Source organism: Ambystoma mexicanum, chromosome 12, assembly GCF_040938575.1.
Source record: "Ambystoma mexicanum isolate Mex_15411 chromosome 12, UKY_AmexF1_1, whole genome shotgun sequence".
NCBI classification, from domain to species: domain Eukaryota; kingdom Metazoa; phylum Chordata; class Amphibia; order Caudata; family Ambystomatidae; genus Ambystoma; species Ambystoma mexicanum.
In genome coordinates, this window is record NC_090936.1 from 9,781,460 (window position 1) to 9,801,888 (window position 20,429).

The 20,429-nt window shown below is 47.5% G+C and overlaps 1 protein-coding gene across 7 annotated transcripts in view; it reads right to left on the bottom strand.

Annotated features, from left to right (window-relative positions):
• Window positions 1-20,429, bottom strand: part of CACNA2D1 (calcium voltage-gated channel auxiliary subunit alpha2delta 1) — a 1,412,752-nt gene that overhangs the window by 135,123 nt on the left and 1,257,200 nt on the right. For 5 of the 7 annotated variants that reach the window (XM_069627805.1, XM_069627806.1, XM_069627803.1 and 2 more), the window contains 4 exons: window positions 16,179-16,255; window positions 11,799-11,819; window positions 8,796-8,856; window positions 5,295-5,392 (listed from right to left, as the gene is read on the bottom strand). In XM_069627805.1, coding sequence (XP_069483906.1) covers window positions 5,295-5,392; window positions 8,796-8,856; window positions 11,799-11,819; window positions 16,179-16,255 — 257 coding nt within the window. The remainder of the gene's footprint in view (window positions 1-5,294; window positions 5,393-8,795; window positions 8,857-11,798; window positions 11,820-16,178; window positions 16,256-20,429) is intronic. The other 2 variants (XM_069627804.1, XM_069627808.1) reach the window with 1 other exon arrangement.

Here is a 20,429-nt window from a genome sequence, read left to right on the forward strand (position 1 = left end):
TTACAGGGGCCCACTCTGAATGCTCATGGCTGGGAGCAAGAGCAGTGGGTGTCTGTACCTGAACCCTAAGGCACGAACAAGGTAAACGTACTCACAAGACTGAAGCCTGTACAGGTCCAGCAGGAACCGAACAATGACTGCTTCCTGAAACAGTAACCAGTACACTGTAAACAATGGCACGAAGTACAACACTGAAATGTGACAAGGGAATGGGCAGAGATTGCCTACTGGAATCCAACAGTCAAACTCTGTACATAGGATTTACATAAAACACAAGTGAAGACAAGAACAGAAATATCCAGGGAAAAGGAAGTCAAAGAGAGTAAGGTTCAGAACAGAGAACCGGAAGAAAGGAAGGGCAGAAACCTAGTATCTAAATGCATGGAATGGTGACCGGAAACTGTACACAGGCATCAAGAACAGTAATTCAGGGCTGGAAAGACAAGATAAAGCTAGCAGAGGGAAATTAAGGAAATAGTATAACTGAAGTGGATAACCAAAGGGGAGGACTGAAGACTCAAGGAAGACAAGGACAGGAACCATGAACAGAGGGCTGCAGGCAAGGAAGAGAGCAAGGGAGCAGTAACCAGGAAACAGAGGGCTTTAACTAAGAAAGGGAGCAAGGGGGCTGTAGCCAGGGAACAGTGGGCTGCAAACAAGGAAGAGAGCAAGGGGGCGGTAGCCAGGGAACAGAGGGATGCAAACAAGGAAGCAGGGCTGCAGTATGGAAGGCACAGAGGTGCAGGCAAAAGGCAGGGGAGAGAGGGCTGAGAAGCAGGGTAGCAAGGCAGGAAGCACAGGGCTCTGGAACAAGAGCAGGAACTGGAAGCCACAGGACACAGCAAATATCCAAGGAAGAGAGCAACAAAGGGCTGGTAGAAAGCTCACTGCAAGAGGCCTGTGCTCCTGCAGGCAGCTGCTTACATACTGAGCTGCCCTGTGCTGAAGTAGGCTAATTAGCAGCACCAGGAGCAGCACACCTGAATGTAATTGGCCTCCGCCCTCTCTAGTCCTGGGAAAGTGAAAGCTGCACTGTTCTCTAAGGCTTCTGGGGATTGTAGTGCTAGAACTGTTGTATAGGAATAGCCAGGAAATGGGAAATGCCACAAGGTGCATTATGGGACATGTAGTTTGTAAAAGTAAATATGAAAGTTCCAAAGCCTTGTAAAGGGAAAGTAAAGACAATAATATGAATAGGTGTTGTCCAGGGAGTATTACGGAAACAATTGAGTTCCAAATAGTCCACGATGGGTGCCAATTAGTGCGCCAGTGGCACAATCGTGACAGCGGGGCATTACATACTCTAAAGGGCATAACCTGATATTCATAAAGGCCATATTTCATTCAAAAGACGTCTCCCACTCGTCTCCTTTTTTGACTCTTACTAGATGGTTGGCTCCTCGTAAGTCTAGTTTTGTATATATCTGAGCGTTTTTGACTTGATCCAAGAGCTCGGGGATAAGCGGTAACGGGTACCATTTTTTTACCGTGATCTGGTTAAGTGCTCTGTAGTCAATACAAGTTCCCCGGTCTCCCTCCTTTTTAGGTAAAAAAAAGAGGGGCAAGGATGCAGGGGACTTGGACGGACGAATGAAGCCATTTGCCAGATACTGATCGAGGAAGGTTTTTAGATGCTGGTTTTCCTGTTCTGTTAGGGCGTAAATCCGGCTGCAGGGAACTTGAGCTCCAGGTACCAGATCAATTTGGCAGTCATATGGTCTGTGCGGAGGTAGGGTGTTCGCTTGCTCTTTTTGAAGAACATCTTGGTAATCCAGGTATTCAGGTGGTAGTGAACTGGTGAGGCCCAGTATGGTTTCTTTCTTCGATGAACCTGGGTTGGTAAGACCTTTTAATGAGAATCCCTTGCTGTAACAGGTGTCGGCAGAGTCTTGGGTAAAGGTCAGAACTTGTTTACGCCAGTCAATCCTGGGATTGTGGGTCTCCAGCCAGGGCATTCCCAATATCATCTGGAACTGAGCAGCACTCATGAGATCAAAGGTGATGTCCTCTTTGTGACCATCCTGACACAGAAGTGTGCCCTTCTTGCTGTAATGATAGCTGAGATCCATCAACTGCTGTGACATTTTCCGAAATCTGCTTCTGTCGGAGAGGAAGGCCTATCCGGGTAGCCGGATCTTGGTCCAAGCATATTTTCCGCAGCCCCGCTGCAATTTATGCCACCAAGGCTTGTATTTTGGGTGGTTGCTTGTGGTTTACCAGGAGCACCGGGATGACTAGATGTGAGGTCTGTATAGGTTCTTTTTCACCGCTCGACAAGTGGACGCCTACACTTGCCGGGCGTTGGAGTTTCCCTGAGCCCTGTTCTTCTTCACCCTTTCTGCCTTGGTGAGTGGGCTCCGCAAGCCTCTGATTTGCATTGGCTCAGACTGATCATGTGATTTGGTTTGATTCTTATGTGGTCTCACGTAGACTGACCGCCCCTCGGCCTTGGCCTGATCTCCTGCAATCTGTGATCGACCTGCACTGTCAGGTCGATGTATTCAGCACATCTTTCCGGGGGATTTACTACTTGGGCTAATACATCCTTAAGTTCCCCTCAAAAGCCTCGGAAAAAGAGCGTAGTTCTTTTCTCCTCTGGCCAGTTAGTTTGTGCTATCAGACGATTGAAGGAAGCGATATATGTTAGGTCTTGATTACCCTGCCGTAGTAATAACAGTTCATTGTCCAGAGCCAGCCCTTGAGTATTCAGTGCAAATAGTTTCTCCATTTCACACTGGAAACCTCTGCAGTCTCGAAGCAAAGAATCATCCTGGTTTACCAAGGGTATTGACCAGTCCGCTACACTACCTCCCAAATATAAGAGTACAAATGTCACTCTTGCTTGATCGTTGGGGAATACCCCAGGTCTGCACAAGAAATGTAGGCGACATTGATTCATAAAAGTGGCGTACTTATTCGGATCGCCTGTGAAGCGTTCTGGTGGGGCCAGGGGAACGCCCCCTGGAAGAATCACCTGTACTGGTGTGGGCTGTGGAGGCACGGCAGGAGGGGCATACCCCGGCAGTGGGACCTGGCCTGCCTGTGCCTGGAGCATTTGCCTTGCGAGTTCATTTGTCCGCTCCCGGTTCACAATTAGATCCCTCCTTAGGGCATTGCTTTCCTGTCTTGAGGCATGAACTTCAGCGCGTAACTCTCCCAGTAATCGGGCCAACTGGTCTGTTTCAGAAGTTTCCATAATGCCCAGGCAGAGATTCGGAGAGGCTTCGTGTTCTGTTACGCTCACCTCGTCTCTGCGGAGGCGTTGGGGCACGGTTGCAGCCCTCCCGGGGGTGAGGTCGCTCGGATCTGACTTCGCCCTCTGCGCTTATGTGGTGACTGGTGGTAATAGGTGATGCTGCTCAGGACTGCTCCTGGTGATTAGTTTTGGTGAGCACTCCATCCGCCTGCTTCTGGCAGGGGTGCTTGTATGACCTGGACTGAGTTCCTTCATGGTCCTTGCACGTGGTAGTCCAGTCCTGCTGCGACTAAGCCACTATACTTCAGGTAAGTGTTCCTGTTTGCCTTTGTCTTTCCTCGTCTGTTTTTGTTGTTTTGTAAAGTTCGTTGTCTTGTATTGCTGTCCGTTCCACTTTTGATGTTTGCTCTTTTGCTTTCTTCCCTTGCAGGTGATGTTACCGGCCCCGCAGAAGCTGCAGAGCTCGAGGTGACAGCCGGAGGGAATGAGGAACGAAGCTGAAGGGGTACAGTAGCTGGTAAATTGTTAAATAGCAGGCGCGCAGGGTTCAAATGCGGCACGGCCCTAGGACAGATGTTCTAACCTTGTCGTTCTTCTTCTTCACAGGGTCCGAGTTCGTGGATGCAGCGTGCAGTGCTGCGGCATCGGGTTCAAGATCACTGGATGTCAGGAGATGAGTCTGTATATGAAGCAATGAAGCACCGGTTTCCTGGAGGTGAGTATGCAGGAGAATGCCTGGTTTCAAAGGTAAGTAAACTGGTCCAAGTGGCAGTGAGCGTCACGTTGCACGCGAGTGCACAGTAACGCGAAGCACAGGCCTTAAGGATGGAGCAGCTTATATAGCTGAGCTTCTGAAGCCACGCCCACCAGGTTCAGCCTGCCTGCCACACCCTGCCACACCCGATGAGTCAGCACATGAGGATGTTCTCTGGAATAAAGGCTTTCAGCTCCTGGAAAGTTCTTGTAAAATAAAAGCACTCCTGCACTGAAATAAAGTGTTCCTGCTCACATCTCTATATGAGCCTGGTGCCAAAGGCACCAGGACTGAATCCAGCCAGGGCCCCTGTTTTTATGGGTCCCAAAGGGACATAAGTGAGTCAAGTGACCCATTGCCCCCTTCACTAGATGGTGTGGTTTTTGTGTTCCAGGGCCTGTGGCCATGACACAGCCGCAGGCACGACTGCCCACCGGCATGCATTCAATTTCATACACCAGACTAATCCACAAAGCACATCTCAGCCATCAGAATGCAGCTACATCCTATGACAAAAAATGTGGTGTAGCTGTACACATAATGAGTCTCTCGCACTAGCAGACTCTCCTGACCACCGCTGAGCACCCGTCTACATGCGTGGGTCAGCCATCCCACACAACTCCCTATTTTGCCAAATGCACACACGCGTTCTAATCTTTCGGACAATGTTCCTGTAGCTTGGACTTTTGTCCCTGAGGGCGTTCCCTTCACAAGCATGTTGAAGCCATACTAATGGGATGAAAGCGCTATATAAATGACAAACTACTACTACAACTTGCAGTCTTAAACCATACATATGAATGTTGGCTTGGAACATTCCCATGCTAAGAAATGGTTTGGTCGAGACCATAAAATAGGAAATAACAATCCAATTTACTGGAAGTTACATTTTACCCCTGGAAATCATGATACATTGAATAGGTAAATTAAGACATGGCATGGATAGAAGGAGGTAATTAATGTAATAACTGAGTCTTTTACTTCAAGGGCCTGTCCCATCTTATTTGGTATGTAAACATGGATGCATGCCTCCTATGCATATATGTCTATGACATCAGTTTTTACAGACAAATAACAAGCTGCAGAGGAGGGTGGGTTCCATGTCCAACACAAATCAGCATCTGCTTGCAAACGAGAACTGTCGCCCCAAACTTCTGCTTTTGACACAGAACAGAGAATTCCAGCAACAGGCCCAAGCCTTTTACACTCGGATGCATTGCAAAGGCTGCCAAGAGACTCCTCCACTTACATTGCAAGAATAAAGAAAACCAGCAAACAAGCATATCTAGACTGAACACGACTGAATCACAAAGATTGCTCGCGGCCGGAGAAAGCCATACTTACACGTGGGGCTGTTAGGTGTTTTCAGATCAATGTACTCAATGAAATCCAGAAGGAACTCTGTGTTGTTGTCTGACACTTTTAAGTCTGTACAGTATTCCCTATTGAAAAAGAACTATAATAAATTATCCTAATAAAATAGATTTGAATATTTTATAGCAATACTATGCATTAAAAAAATCAATGTCCTGTTAAGCAGTTTCAGGGGGTTCCAAAAATTATAATGCATTTTGTGAATTTTCCAAATTCTGGTCTTGACACACATGATCCACTGGAGAGGGATCTGCTGGTCCAATCCTAGAACGTGAAACATAAAATGAAAACAATCTAAAATACTTTATATGTTCAGAATTCAAACCACTTCATTCAATAGTTGCTGTAAAGCTTCCAAATTTAAAAATATGTTCAAAGTCTTCATTTGAAGATTTGGAAAATGGAAAAAAGTGCACAATTAACATAACAAAACAAGTTTAAGATTAAAAAAATAACATTGCAGATTTCAAAATGAATTGTACTTTTGAGGTTTGGAAATGATCGCGCACAAGACATAAAGGCGTGAAAAATTGATAGAGACTTCAGTTCAATTGAGACAATAACAAAAAAAAAAGATTATCGATGGGCGCAGCTGAAGAAAATTTGCTACTGGAAATTCATGCTGAGAACCAATTAATGGAGCTTAGGCAAACATGTCCATAATGTTACATAATGAGCATATTACCCATCCTGCCAATCCTACTGGGAGCCAATTAAAATAGAAGCTGGGAGTGTAGTGGAGAGTAAGGGCGAGGCAGGCTTGCCAAGGACCACTCCACACCAGGTGCTATCACGCAGATGAACTTTGCAGTTCTCCAGGAAACGCCTAGTGTCCATCAGTTGGGTCTCCACTGGTTCCAATTCTACTCATTTCCTCCCTTTTCTCCGGCTCAGCTCCTCTATACTGACTTCCTTCAATATTCCCAGACATATTCGGCTGGCTCAGCTTCTCTTCCTCCTCCTGCCTGTAGGACTTAAGTTGCTGTCCCCCTGCCTTTTTATATCCCCCCTCCTTTCTGGTTTGTCCCTGTTCCCTTCTCTCCCTACGTGTCCCTCCCCCTTGTATGATGAAGAGGTGGTTGCAGCCAATGAGAAAGGGCCTACTACTATGACTTGAAGCCACACCCCCACTCTCTTGGTGCTGTGCTCTGATGGCCATTTTGGCTCATGGCCCTGAACTGTCCCGTGGTACTCCAGTGATGCCTTGCCTGCCCAGCAGGTAAGCATTGGCAGAAGGGATTAACCCCCCCTTCCCACAATGCTGGTGCTGTGGTGCTGCGCTCGGTCACTCCAAGCTTGCAGGCTGTGTCTAGTGCTGCGCCAGGTCCTGTTCCTCTGGTGTTTTGTCCTTGAGGCTGTTGGGGTCTGCTGATTTCCTTGGTGTCCTGATTGTGGGGGAGGGGCGCCATCCCTCCTGTGGCGAGCCCACTCCTGTGAATGTAGGTCATAGCCACTGCCACGGATATCTTCAGCTACAGCATCGGAACCTTGCCACATCCTCGGGGGGTTAGGGAGCAGGCTGTCCCGCTTTCTGCTGTCCTGGTGCCAGTAGCGGCCCTCTCTCAGCTGACCTGTTCCCATGATGAAATATGCATAGCCACCATGGCCATCCTCGCTGTTACCGCCGGCTCCCTGCCAGCTCCATCGCTGGGAGAGTAACCAGAAATACTTCTGTAATGGATCTGAAATCACCAATAAATAGAATTGCAGAGTCTGACAGTTTATATGATATGGCGTGCCTGCAATAACTTGTGGAAAATGCAGGCACCCACCACCCCAGTGTCCACACCTTCTCTTCTGAGCTGTGTTAAATATGTTCGATTGCAATTTGTACGGAAGTAGCAAAGATCACAGATGTCGAGGAGTAAAGGTCAGCACTGGGCATAGCCTGTTTCTGGTCCATTTAGGTAGGATTTGGCAGAAGGGGATTTACTGCATTTCACCTATATCTTTGTGATAATATGACACATTTGATAGCCTGGAACCTTCCAAATTTGCAGAAAATGTCTCTAACAAGTGTGGTGGTTCGAAAGGAGTTGCGGCATACGTTAAGGACATACTGGCTTGAATAAGGCCTATCTTTTCCTGCTACTAGAGGGATGTCCTTACCTATCTATATGAACTCAAGGTGCTCGCTGGTCATCAAGACGTCCTAAAGTAAAATGTCCTCAGTCCAAACCTAACTCTACCTGCCCCTACACTAACATAACCAATACAAACGAGGCCAAAAGAATGTCTTTCCTTCCCTGGTCTTCTTTTATCTCCTGTTCTTTTAAAAGTCTCTGTTTCAGTCCATACGTTTTCTAATGCAATTTTCTGGAATAGTCTCTGGATATCTCCTTGATAGGCTCCTTGATAAGCTCTTGTAACTCTTCCATAGTGCTCTTGGGTCTTATCGTTTCTTTACTGATAAACTTGTGATAATTCTCCTTGAGATCCTTTCCCACAGTTGTGTCTTCACTTGTAGATCTTTCACAGTATTTTAACCCAGACTTTCCTGGCTTGGCCTGAACTTGATCCAATTTGATTATTCCTGTTTCCTGGGTTCTCGCTCTATAACTCTCTCTTTCTTTATCTTGTTTACTTGGTACTCTTATCTAACATACATCTTTACAAGAGCCATCCTTTCTCCACGCTTCACCTTTAAACTCATGGGGGAATTCCCCTTCCTTCCATGGAATTCGTTTCCAGTCTTTCCCACTTTCCAATGCAGGGATATGCTTCTTATTCTCGGTACCTGGTTTTTACACTTCCAGTTTAACAGTTTATTAGTGAATATCTTGTGATATATATATATCGTCCTTATGACTGAGACAAGTTCCTCTCCTCATATAATGTTGTCCCGGTGGCCTCCCGCTTTTCCTGTTCTCCCCAGTACCTCCATATAGGCAGTGTTCGTCGGCTGTTGTCGTATACGATTGCTGGTGGTAGGGAGCTGCTCGCACTCCCTGCTGTGATGGTCTTGGTGTGCTTTGCCAGGCATACTGGCCACCACGATCTGGTCGTGGCCATGCCACCACTTTGCACAGGATTTCGGTATCCTGCTTGAAAACGGTCTCCCAGTTGTAGTATGAGCTGGGCCTCCGTGTCTCATACTGGCGTTCTTCCCATCTTGCTACGCCTCTCCAAGGCATGATCACATCAGGGGGCTTCCCCTACACACAACACTCTCTTTCATTAGCCCACTCGTCTCAGTTAAATGTATGTTTCTCTTTAAAGAGCCATCTTCTTTTCCCTTTACAGACTGAGGAATACGTTACACAGCTTGGGAGCAGTTAGCCTCCATCTTGAAATGTTTCAAAATTTGACTAGCTATGTTTCACTTATTGTGTTACTTTTTGCTTGATTAAACTTTGTCATTTTTTAAGTTTATGGCTGAAAATGTCTGACAATTGAAGAGTGAACACCACATTTTTCATTCCAAACATTTCCATAAGTAAAGCTGGACACAGTCATGCCTCTTCCACCAACCTTGGCGCTATGAACGTGTAGCCCGCCTCATCAAAGTGGTCTGGCTTCAGAGTCTCGGAATCTGCGAGAGTAGAGGTTCAAAGACAGGGACTTACATTAGGTTCATCATAATTTTAATATTTCTATAGAAACATCGTATTCCCAAATGAATCCGTCTAGTGGAATGTACATCACCCGAGATCCATGACTACTTATAGAGGTCAGCAAGCAGGTGAACATTTCCTATTTTATAAACAAACTTGTTTCAATTATTTTATAATGTGTCACCTTCTGTGGAATGACAGAACTAGATGTTATTTAGGCACAGAGGTACACGTTCTAAAATTATAATAATAATTAAAACTAGGTTTGTCTGCTCCTAAATTTCTGTGTTAAAGATGTGACAATTAACTGTCCAATTTGACAGTGAGTGAACTGACATCTCTCCAGTACTCAATAGACAAGTGTCGTTTCTGAATTGTGTGTCTAATGTGAAGAGCTCTTTGTCAGCTGCATTAAATGGATTTAGCAGCACATCTGATACTTTACTATTGTTTAATTAATGGAAAATAAAACATTTGCATGCTTTGTTAAAAGTATTTTAAATATGTTTATTATTTTGATGCTAATTATTCTATCTTCACAAAACCCTTTGTGTTAAAAATGTAAGCAGCACAACCGTCTGCTAACTTGATTGTTTGACAAACACAAGCTGGGTCTGAATAAATTATGAGGAAAACACATATCTGTATTGTTTAGATTTTGTATTCTCAAGTTTGGCTCTGGTGAAATTAGTTCTTCTAAAAAGGAGTTGGCACTCTATGTATTTTCAGGGGAGAGTTACATAGCTCGCCTGGCAAGGTGGCACATTGAAGACCTGGCATCATTACAAAAGGTTGCCCAGATGGTAGCACCGTCTGTAGGTGTCTCATAGACATACGCCTTTAAATATGAATTATGTCCCTGTGTACTCAGTGCCAATACGACAAAGTGGGGCGACATAACAGAACCAGTGCACCGTGGTGTAGCAGAGCGCACCCCTTGTACTGGCCCGAGGATGGCTCTGAGTTGCGAAAGCAGCGAATATTTCAGCTACTTTTACATGCAGATCAAAGGAGGGGTTCTCTACAAAGAGTACACGGTACATGCACGCGTCGCCATGCATGCACATTTTCCATTTCTTTTGCACAACACTAGAGTGTGACATTTTTTTTTTTAAATGAATGCGGGTGCAGTGCAAAGCGGTATTGCAAGGCTGACACGCCTGTATGATGCTGAAATGCCAAAATCTTTAAAAACCTCTATACTAGTCATTCTCATGAAACCACATGGAACAGCCTAGGGTCCTCTCGCGAGCCCCTCCTTTTTTCATATGTATGGGTGAAGCTCTTCGGAAGATACCGCACTAGATACCACCATACATTGATGACGCACAAACGGTCATCAACATGTCAGATCAATCCAAGAACCAAGTTCAAATATGGGAATGTTCCGTCATGTTCTAACAAAGGACACAGCAAAACGGACCAGGGTCAAGAAATAGTTCCAGATATTAGAATCAAACAACTGCGTAACACTTGATTACCAATCCTTGGTGGGCCGACCTCCCACATCAACTCACAGAATCTGACCTACGCGTGATCACTTTTCATATGAAGTCCTCATGCACACCCCAACTAACATCAACAAGAGCCCGTTGCTTGAACCTCAAGGGGTCCGAGGCTCTCTACCCATATTTCCTTTGCCCCAACAAATCACCTAGATGCTAGCGGTAGTTATTCTGGAAAAGTCTAAATCCATGTTTGAAAGGACTTCACAGCCCACCTCGTCTTCTGGTTGCTACAAAGTGATGACACCGCGCAAGGACCGGGGACACCCCACTGACCACCAAGGTCAGCGTTTCGATTGAGCAACCTAATGGCAACGATCTATATAGGCCAGCACCTAGCCGTATGCCAAAACTTACCAGCTGACACAGCGTTTTATGATCAGCCTCAATAAACTCCCAGCCTCTTCCCCCATGCGGACACAACAGATTACTGATAGAAATATGGTTCTACAAGTGGCAGCAGACTTGGCTCTCTACTCCTTAGGGTGGAGAGCATATAAAGATGACCAGAAAATTGCCCAATCTTACCTTTGCATCAAGTTTCTGACGAAGACCCTTCTGAAGGGGCAGCAGACTTCATAGAGGTCTCTACAATTCTTCCTTCGAAACAACACTACAATGCCTTTCAAATGAAAACAATACACAACCAACACATCGCAACACAACTCAACCACATTTACTGGCTCTTTCCCAGGTGTTTGGCAGTTTAGGGCATTGTGATTGCTCTGTGATAGGTGCCAGCAAGCGCAGGGCAATGCTTCAATGTTGGTGAACAGTCACCGCCCCTAGTGCCATGATACAACTTCTATTCTGTGTGTGCAACAGTCAGAAGGCTAGCCACTATTTTTTATTTTGCAGTAAGGGTTTACAAAGTAGTTGTCTTTGTATAGCCACGTTCTTCATCTTAGGAAAATAAAATATTAATTTGAATAATGAAGCTGAATAATTTATTTTACATAGCAATGTTATGTTCTGGCTTAGGACTTTTTAACCTGCTGGCAGCAATTTGTGAGCATGTGTTATGTTGATGACAGGCAATACATTTTCAAAGCACTACTGCAGTACTTAGTGAGTAACTAATGGGTTTTTAGTTTAGGATTGCTCTCTTAAGTTTCCTGAGCCTAAACTGATTAAACTATAAACACATTCAATTATTTAGGACATTCAGAAATTACATTTGTCTTTGAGAAAAATACAAAACTTAGTACTAAAGAAGTATCGATGGATAACAGTCTGAAATAGAAGTGTAAAGATGTAGCACAGCAAGGTTGGTGTCTATGCTTCTAATCACTACTTCACTACAATGACCCATGAGAATGATATGAGCTCAGGAAGGAGGGGGAGACAGAGGAGAAGATTGAAGAGGAACAGAGGAGTAACATGAAAAGGATGTTGAGCAACAGGAAAATACTTGCCCTTAATTTTGCTCTTTCTGTCTGTGAACATCCATCAGAAGGAGAAAGCAGGGAATAGAAAAACAGGGTAAAGGCAGGGGGACACAAGCAATATTTTATTCACTGAGCCCCTTGAATAAAAATATTGTGACGTGATCAGAAGTTCCTCCTTGTTCAGATATTCTATCAAAAAGCCATGGGCCTGATTGACAAGGCTTTTTCCCCAAGGAATTTCAACATTGTAAAACACTTTTGCAAATCAGGCCAACAGTACAATGCGAGTGCACAAATGCAATCGGTGCAAGTTCCATTTGCGGAGGCAGGACAGAATTAGCAGCAGCGCAAATACGCTTGTACTTCATTCTATTCTGAATGCGCCAAAGCAGATTGTGCAAGTGCAAAGGTAATGTGTCAGAATTTCACAGCCACTGTCTGTTGTCAAGTACAATGCACCTTCAACAAAGTGAAACATTTATTAATAATTTGCAAGGCATACTTACGTGTTTTCAGACCTCCATACACTTTGAGATTAAATGTGACAAAAAAGCCTAAAAACTAATCAGCTGTGCCCATTATTTCACATGGCCTGAAAAGCACAAATAATGGTAGGGAGAGAGCTTCTCTGCCAGGTTATAAAGACTAATTTAATACTTAAAGGAATGGTTCGCCCAAAATGTTTTATTTCAAAAATAGATAGGCAATATTAAAAAAAAAAACGATTGGCATTTTTTTTTCAAAGTCCCTATGTAAAATTTAGAGCAATTCAAGCTCAAAATTTGCAAATGCAAGCACATGGGCGCATTCATTTTGTGAAACAATAAATAAATAGCACTTACCGAGATGCAGCTGCAGCTTTTCTGCCTGTAGTCTCCGGTCCGCGTCTTCCGAGTCCCGGCACCAATGAAGGAAAAGCCACCCAGTGGTAGCTTTTGTTCACTACAGCTGGCTGGCTTTTCCTTCATTAGTGCCGCAAAAGCCAAAGCGAGTACAGCGGCGGGCATCCATTTCACAAAATGGATGCCCCCATGTGCTATCTTTGAGCTTGAACTGCTCAAAATTTTACATAGGGACTTCGAAAAAAAAATGGCAATCTTTTTTTTTAATATTGACTATCTATTTATGAAATAAAAAATGTTGGGCGAACCATTCATTTAATTTTAAAAAAGTTGTCATTATAAATATTGTAGCATGTTCCTCTTTTGTATATGTGCGTTTAGGAGAGTACTTAATAAAAGGCCACAATAATCGAAAAATAATTTTAATTTTCAAATCTTCTGCACAATTGCAAACTGAAATGGAAAACGGAATGAATGCACACTTGAACTAGTCTATGTTTCATTTACCCATGGAACAGTCACAACAATTTAGAGTGACAGTATTCTGGACTACAGCCAGCCTTCCGATATGTCAATCTTCCATAGAAATGGCAGCCATTTTGTGGCAATTGCCAAGTGAAATGGAGACCTGAATGAGTGCACACCTGAACTAGTCTATGTTTAATTTACCCATGGAAGAGTCACAACAATTTAGAGTGACAGTATTCTGGACTACAGACAGTCCTGTCATACTTCATTCTTCCATAGAAACGGAAGCCATTTTGTGGCAATATACTTGAAGACAAACAGGAGCAGTAATGTAGGTATTATTGTTTCCAAACATTCCCTTAATCCACTGCAAGTAGGAATGTGTCTACATTGACTTAATTGCCCTTGTAGAGTACAGAAACCACATCCCTAAATTCACATTTTTCAATATATTAAAATACAGACATGGTCCACAATGCGGCGGAAACGCCTGTTTGTATATGAGGGAAGCCTGGCAGTTTAACCATCTGCCTTGCTGTCGGATTCAAGTTGAAAGCAACTTCTAAACAAACAATTGAGTTTTGAACATATTCATATTTCTGCAAGAGCCATAATAGGCTCCTTTCTTATGAGTCATGCAGCCAAAAGAGTTGCTTTCAGGAGCTACACCAAAAGCCCCCAGCAAGCCACAGATTAGACTAAGTGGAGCCACTTCCTTAACATCACCTTCTCTTTTACGGGGGTCACCAGCCACCCGAAGGACTCCCTTTATTGGCCAAGAGTTATGTACCATGGAACACCAGGAATACATGTCATCTGATGCCAGACATCTACAGAATATTTTGAGCTTCCAAGTGGAATTCTGAAGAATCCAAAAACACATCTTCCCTGTGAGAGATGATTTGGGAGGTGGCAAGACCAGCAGTCTCCAAGGAAGGTTGAGGCAACGAGGGAACGTAGCAATAGACAAAAGGAACAGTCATTTCTCTGTCATGATTGGCCGCCCTCCTCTTTACATTTCTTAGAGAGCTATATGTTGGAGGGTATTGCTACCTTGCAACAAATATACAGAATGGGGAATCTGGATCTCAAAGGGGGGGTTTATTTGGACATATAGACTTTTCCCCGTCACTTGACAGTGTCCTGGATATCCAGGAATCGCCAAGATTCCGGGAACTTGCAGGAAGCACTGTTGCATTTTTAATGGAAGCTTTGGACCTGCAAAACACAAAGTGCACACTGATACGACCCACTCTTTCTGTGAAGGGGGTGTGGTTCTCTGTCACGCACCTCTAGCGTTGTTTATACAGTGTCCCAGAGTGTCTACATTCCTGGGTTTTGAAGCATTGTCACGCAGAACTAGAAATACTTTACACAGTGTGATTCCACTGAACACATAAAACAAAATGGTGGTCACCCCCAAAATGCCTGACACCTTAACTTTGGTGTGATGTAATCCTGGGCAGGAATTATTTGAGCTATGAAATCTGTAGTTGCTTATGGGCCTCCTGTAAACTTAGTGTTTCACTTCTGGTTTGTTTATACATATTGAGGCTGCAAACTAAGCCTGCAGCCATAATTATTATACAGATGTATGCATTTTAAGTGCCTTTGTAGAAAATCAGGACTAGGGTGCACGAAATGACTACACAACTAAAGTGAGCCAGTAGCCTAAGCAGCCAAAGGGCAGTGACTCGCCCAATTATAAATTAGCTGCACAATGGGTCCAAATATATATATTTAAAATCAGATCTTAATGTGACATATTCCTGTGGGCAGGCCTTGGACATGTAGTAGGTAGTTTCTGTGGTAGGTGGTACTCAATAAGGTCCAGTTGGTAATCTTTGCTTGAATAAAGTGAACTAAGAGCCGATACCGGGTTGTCCAATAAAGTACTTTGTTGGGTTTCAAATTAATCTTGAAATGACTGGAACTTGACAATGACTAGCAAATATCGAAGGCTTGATTCACAGACGGTTGGTGCATGACGCACAAAGGAAAGTGATCCACACAGCCTTCTCCTCATCTACTACACAGCAATTCCCAGATTTATAAAGGGGACTTGCAGACAATAGTCATAAGGGGTCCAAACCCTGACATGGACATATATATCGGTGCCACACCCTCTTCTGTAGAAGACTGGTGAGCCTGAGCACGTCAGCCACGTGAGTGCTGGCTGTGCGTTGATAATGGTGAACTACAGTGAGCACTTCTCTGCTAATGAACATTTTTACATTTACAACCCTCATCAGGGAAGCAAATGTAAACTAAGATAGAAATGCTCATGCTTTGTAAAAGGCTTGGCATGTTGGGACGGGCAATGGGTGCAGGCCTCTCTCCAATGACCCTGTCTTAGAGTGCGCTTTTCCTTAAGTTTGCACTGGAGCAGGGGAGCCCAGGAACAGTGCAATCATCCAAAGGGTCATCCTGCAGAGCACCCCTTCATGGTGTGGCGATGTCCTGCGGGGCACACCTGACACTGCTGCCCCCTGCAACATGCTCCAATCCGTGTGGGTGGTTTACACTGCCTCCTGCCTCCATACAGCTGAAGGCAATTTCACTTTAGAGAATTTGCTACAAGCACAGGGTGCCACTCTGGAGCAGTGCCCTGCCACTTGCATTGCTCACCCGGGTTCCACAGCAAGCAGCTTGCTAAAGGAACACAGTGCCTGCAGGAGAAACGAGCCTGCAAACATGCATTTTCTGGACAGAATGTAACGTTTTCTGCACAAATCCGGAAGACAATTAAAGACCAAAACCTGTAAACAATGTGGCAATATTTAAACATTGTTCAAATTCACAAAACCGATAGAGCCTGTGAATTGGGAGGGACAGGTGACCAATGATTCTGCAAGCGCATGGCAAGGGCAGCCAGAGGCCAGGACATGGCATGTTCTTTCCATGTAGAGCACTTCTCACCCTTGCATGTGTGAAGCCGGCCCGAATCATTGCTGATGTCACACATGACACATGACACATTATGAAAACACACAGGGAAGCCGGCAGGCCTTTTGAGTTCACAGACATAACACTGCAGTGGGAGGGTCGCTGCTGCGCGATACTCATCAAGGCCCCACGTGGCTTTTTCAGTACTTACATCTGGCCTGAGTTATGGTCTCATCCAGCTTGGCCTTTATGTAGTAGAAGCTGTATGGTGGCAGAACCAGGGCCAGGCTGAAAACAGGAAACAAGGCAGTCACTCATTGTAAAGCAGGCTTTCAGGGGGAAATTCAACTTGGCAAGTTAGGGTGGGATTTCACAGAATAAAAAGGATATTGCATGTGTCATGGTTAATCACTGTAGGTCATATGCTCTTGGCAAGATAAGAACAGTTCTAATCAGACATCACTTTAAATAATGCAGGGGACATTAAGCCCCATCAGAGTGTGGTTTAATTTAAGATACACCATGAAACATACAACTTTCCAGGAGAGTTTAAAAACAAAATAATGTAAGTAAAGCACACACACAACATTTTAGCAACAGCATTTCTATATAATAAAACCCTAATCAACAGTGTCTAAACAGAAACTCAAAGCATTTCTCTGTAACCATGGCAACCTCTTCAGTTAAGTGATACTAGAAAATGCAGGCGCTAATTCTGGACCTACCTCCAATAACTAAGATGTTAGTCTTTGAGATGTAAGTGGAGAGACCATTATGCTTGGTTTATGCGGGCAAGGCATCTATTGAGAGCTGTAGGTCTATGGTCGCGTAATCCAGCAAGACTGTGTCGTCTGTGTAATCCAACCATGCTATTGGTTTGCCCCCAATTGAGGGAGGAAAATTGCAGCCGGCGCGGTTAGCTTTGTTCAAATCAGATGTGTAAAGATTAAAAAACAAGGTTGCTAATCTGCTGGTTTAGTCCCTCATCTGTTGCCACTGATTTGGTGATCAAACTCCCACTATTTATCCTCCTCCACTGATGCATCTGAATAAAGTGCCTTTAATAAATACACCAGACAGGAATGAATTCCCCAATGGGTTAATTTAGCCCATACTAGAGGACGGGAGACCTAGTCGAAGGCTTTTGAGAAGTCCACAAAACATAGGTAGAGCGTCCTAGGAAAATGGGGTCCGATCTTAGCCATGGCGCAAATAAAGCACACTGATGTTATGTGCTGTGTTGTGGCCTTTGCGAAATCCTGTCTGCTGCTTTTAAATCAGGCCTTTTGTTTTGTGGCCCAGGAGTTAGGATGTTTTAACAGTAATGAGGCAAATATCTTTTACAGGAATCCATCATGGAAAGTAATCTATAGTTGCCAGGATCAACCCTACTACCTTTCTTAAATGCTGGGATAAGGATGGATTCCCGCCAACTAGATGGTATAATCACCAGAAAAAAGGTGTTGCATTGTATACCGGGTGGGCCAAGAGGATAGCTCAGGGGCAACGCATGTGTCTTGGAAGCAAGACAACTCAGAGCAACACAGGTTCACATCCCAGGCTCACACTTAGAAACTAGTAGATATTAACAGGGTAATTCATAGAATTTCGCAGAAAAGTGTCGCAAGCGGCTGGCGCAGAGTGTCCGCGTGCGATTGTCTGCGCCAGGCACGTGCGCTAAAACCGATTTCCGCGCACAGCGTATTCATGGATTTTAGGCTCCCAAACCAGCCGTGGCGCAGAGTATCGCAGCGACCCTGCAGCAGCGCCAGTAACGCCCCCAAGAACGCCCTCGCGCAAGGAAAAGCCATCAAAATCGCAAAATCATCGCAAAGGGCTGCGCTAACCCTGGACCAGTTTCCAGGGCTGTCAAACAAGGAACGCAAAGCGGGTAACGTGCATATCAGGGGTACGCGTGAAGTTATACACGCGATTAGCCAGGGTACGTGTATTACAGGGGTATGCGGGAAGTGTAACACGCGATTGGCCAGGGTACGTGTATTACAGGGGTAGGCGGGAAGTTATACACGCGATTAGCCAGGGTACGTGTATTACAGGGGTACGCGGGAAGTTTAACACGCGATTGGCCAGGGTACGTGTATTACAGGGGTATGCGGGAAGTTTTACATGCGATTAGCCAGGGTACGTGTATTACAGGGGTACGCGGGAAGTTTAACACGCGATTGGCCAGGGTACGTGTATTACAGGGGTAGGCGGGAAGTTTTACACGCGATTAGCCAGGGCACGTGTATCACAGGGGTACGCGGGAATTATCACATGCGATTTGGCTGTGTACGTGTATTACAGGGGTACACGGGAAGTTTTACACGCGATTCGGCTGGGTACGTGTATTACAGGGATGCGATTTGGCCAGGTACGTGTATTACAGGGGTGCGCAGGAATTATCACACGCGATTTGGATGGGTACGTGTATTACAGGGGTGCGTGGGAATCATCACACGCGATTTGGCTGGGTACGTGTATTACAGGGGTGCATGGGAAGTCACACGCGATTAGGCTGGGTGGGTCCTCACAGGTGTTCCCTGTACACCCTCCATGGCCCCTGCAGGCAGCCTACAAAACAGGGGACTACCCTGCACACCTGCTCATGTCCCCCTGCACCCCCACCCCCCAGCAGTGCAGGGGCAGCCTCCACCAGGCCCCCACCCATGTCTCCCACCACCCCCACCCCCCCGCCACCAGGGGCAGCCTCCACCAGGCCCCCACCCATGCCTCCCACCACCCCCACCCCCCAGCAGTGCAGGGGCAGCCTCCACCAGGCCCCCACCCATGTCTCCCACCCCCCCCACCCCCCCCCCACCAGGGGCAGCCTCCACCAGGCCCCCACTCATGTCCCCTATCACCCCCACCCCCCAGTCACCAGGGGCAGCCTCCACCAGGCCCCCACTCATGTCTCCCACCACCCCCACCCTCCCGCCACCAGGGGCAGCCTCCACCAGGCCCCCACCCATGCCTCCCACCACCCCCACCCCCCCGCCACCAGGGGCAGCCTCCACCAGGCCCCCACCCATGCCTCCCACCACCCCCACCCCCCAGCAGTGCAGGGGCAGCCTCCACCAGGCCCCCACCCATGTCTCCCACCACCCCCACCCCCCCGCCACCAGGGGCAGCCTCCACCAGGCCCCCACCCATGTCTCCCACCACCCCCACCCCCCCGCCACCAGGGGCAGCCTCCACCAGGCCCCCACTCATGTCCCCTATCACCCCCACCCCCCAGTCACCAGGGGCAGCCTCCACCAGGCCCCCACTCATGTCTCCCACCACCCCCACCCTCCCGCCACCAGGGGCAGCCTCCACCAGGCCCCCACCCATGCCTCCCACCACCCCCACCCCCCCGCCACCAGGGGCAGCCTCCACCAGGCCCCCACCCATGCCTCCCACCACCCCCACCCCCCAGCAGTGCAGGGGCAGCCTCCACCAGGCCCCCACCCATGTCTCCCACCACCCCCACCCCCCCCCGCCACCAGGGGCAGCCTCCACCAGGCCCCCACTCATGTCCCCTATCATCCCCACCCCCCCGCCACCAGGGGCACCCTCCACCAGGCCCCCACCCATGTCTCCCACCACCCCCACCCCCCCGCCACCAGGGGCAGCCTCCACCAGGCCCCCACCCATGCCTCCCACCACCCCCACCCCCCCGCCACCAGGGGCAGCCTCCACCAGGCCCCCACCCATGCCTCCCACCACCCCCACCCCCCAGCAGTGCAGGGGCAGCCTCCACCAGGCCCCCACCCATGCCTCCCACCACCCCCACCCCCCCCCCGCCACCAGGGGCAGCCTCCACCAGGCCCCCACCCATGCCTCCCACCACCCCCACCCCCCGCCACCAGGGGCACCCTCCACCAGGCCCCCACCCATGTCTCCCACCACCCCCACCCCCCCGCCACCAGGGGCAGCCTCCACCAGGCCCCCACCCATGCCTCCCACCACCCCCACCCCCCCGCCACCAGGGGCACCCTCCACCAGGCCCCCACCCATGTCTCCCACCACCCCCACCCCCCCCCGCCACCAGGGGCAGCCTCCACCAGGCCCCCACCCATGCCCCCCACCACCCCCACCCCCCCGCCACCAGGGGCAGCCTCCACCAGGCCCCCACCCATGTCTCCCAACACCCCCACCCACCAGCACTGTGGGGCACGTGGCCAGCAGGCAGTCAGGCAGCAGCAGATGGCAGGTGGGAGCGTGCTCAGGGCTCTGGGGGGCAGTAATTTGGCCTCCTGGCCAGGAGCGTGGTCTCTCGTGTGTGAACGCGTGGACAGCCTGATAGGGAGTGAAATCCCACATGTCAGCGTGTGAATCGAGGAAAGGCCCTTAGCGCGTAAACCCGTCAACAGCATATGCGTGCCTATAGTCACCTGCACGTGCAGGAAATTGTTGCGTGACACGTCCCAGTGTCAAAGCGTGTGATTGGTGAAAATGGATCTACACGCAGAAGTGACAA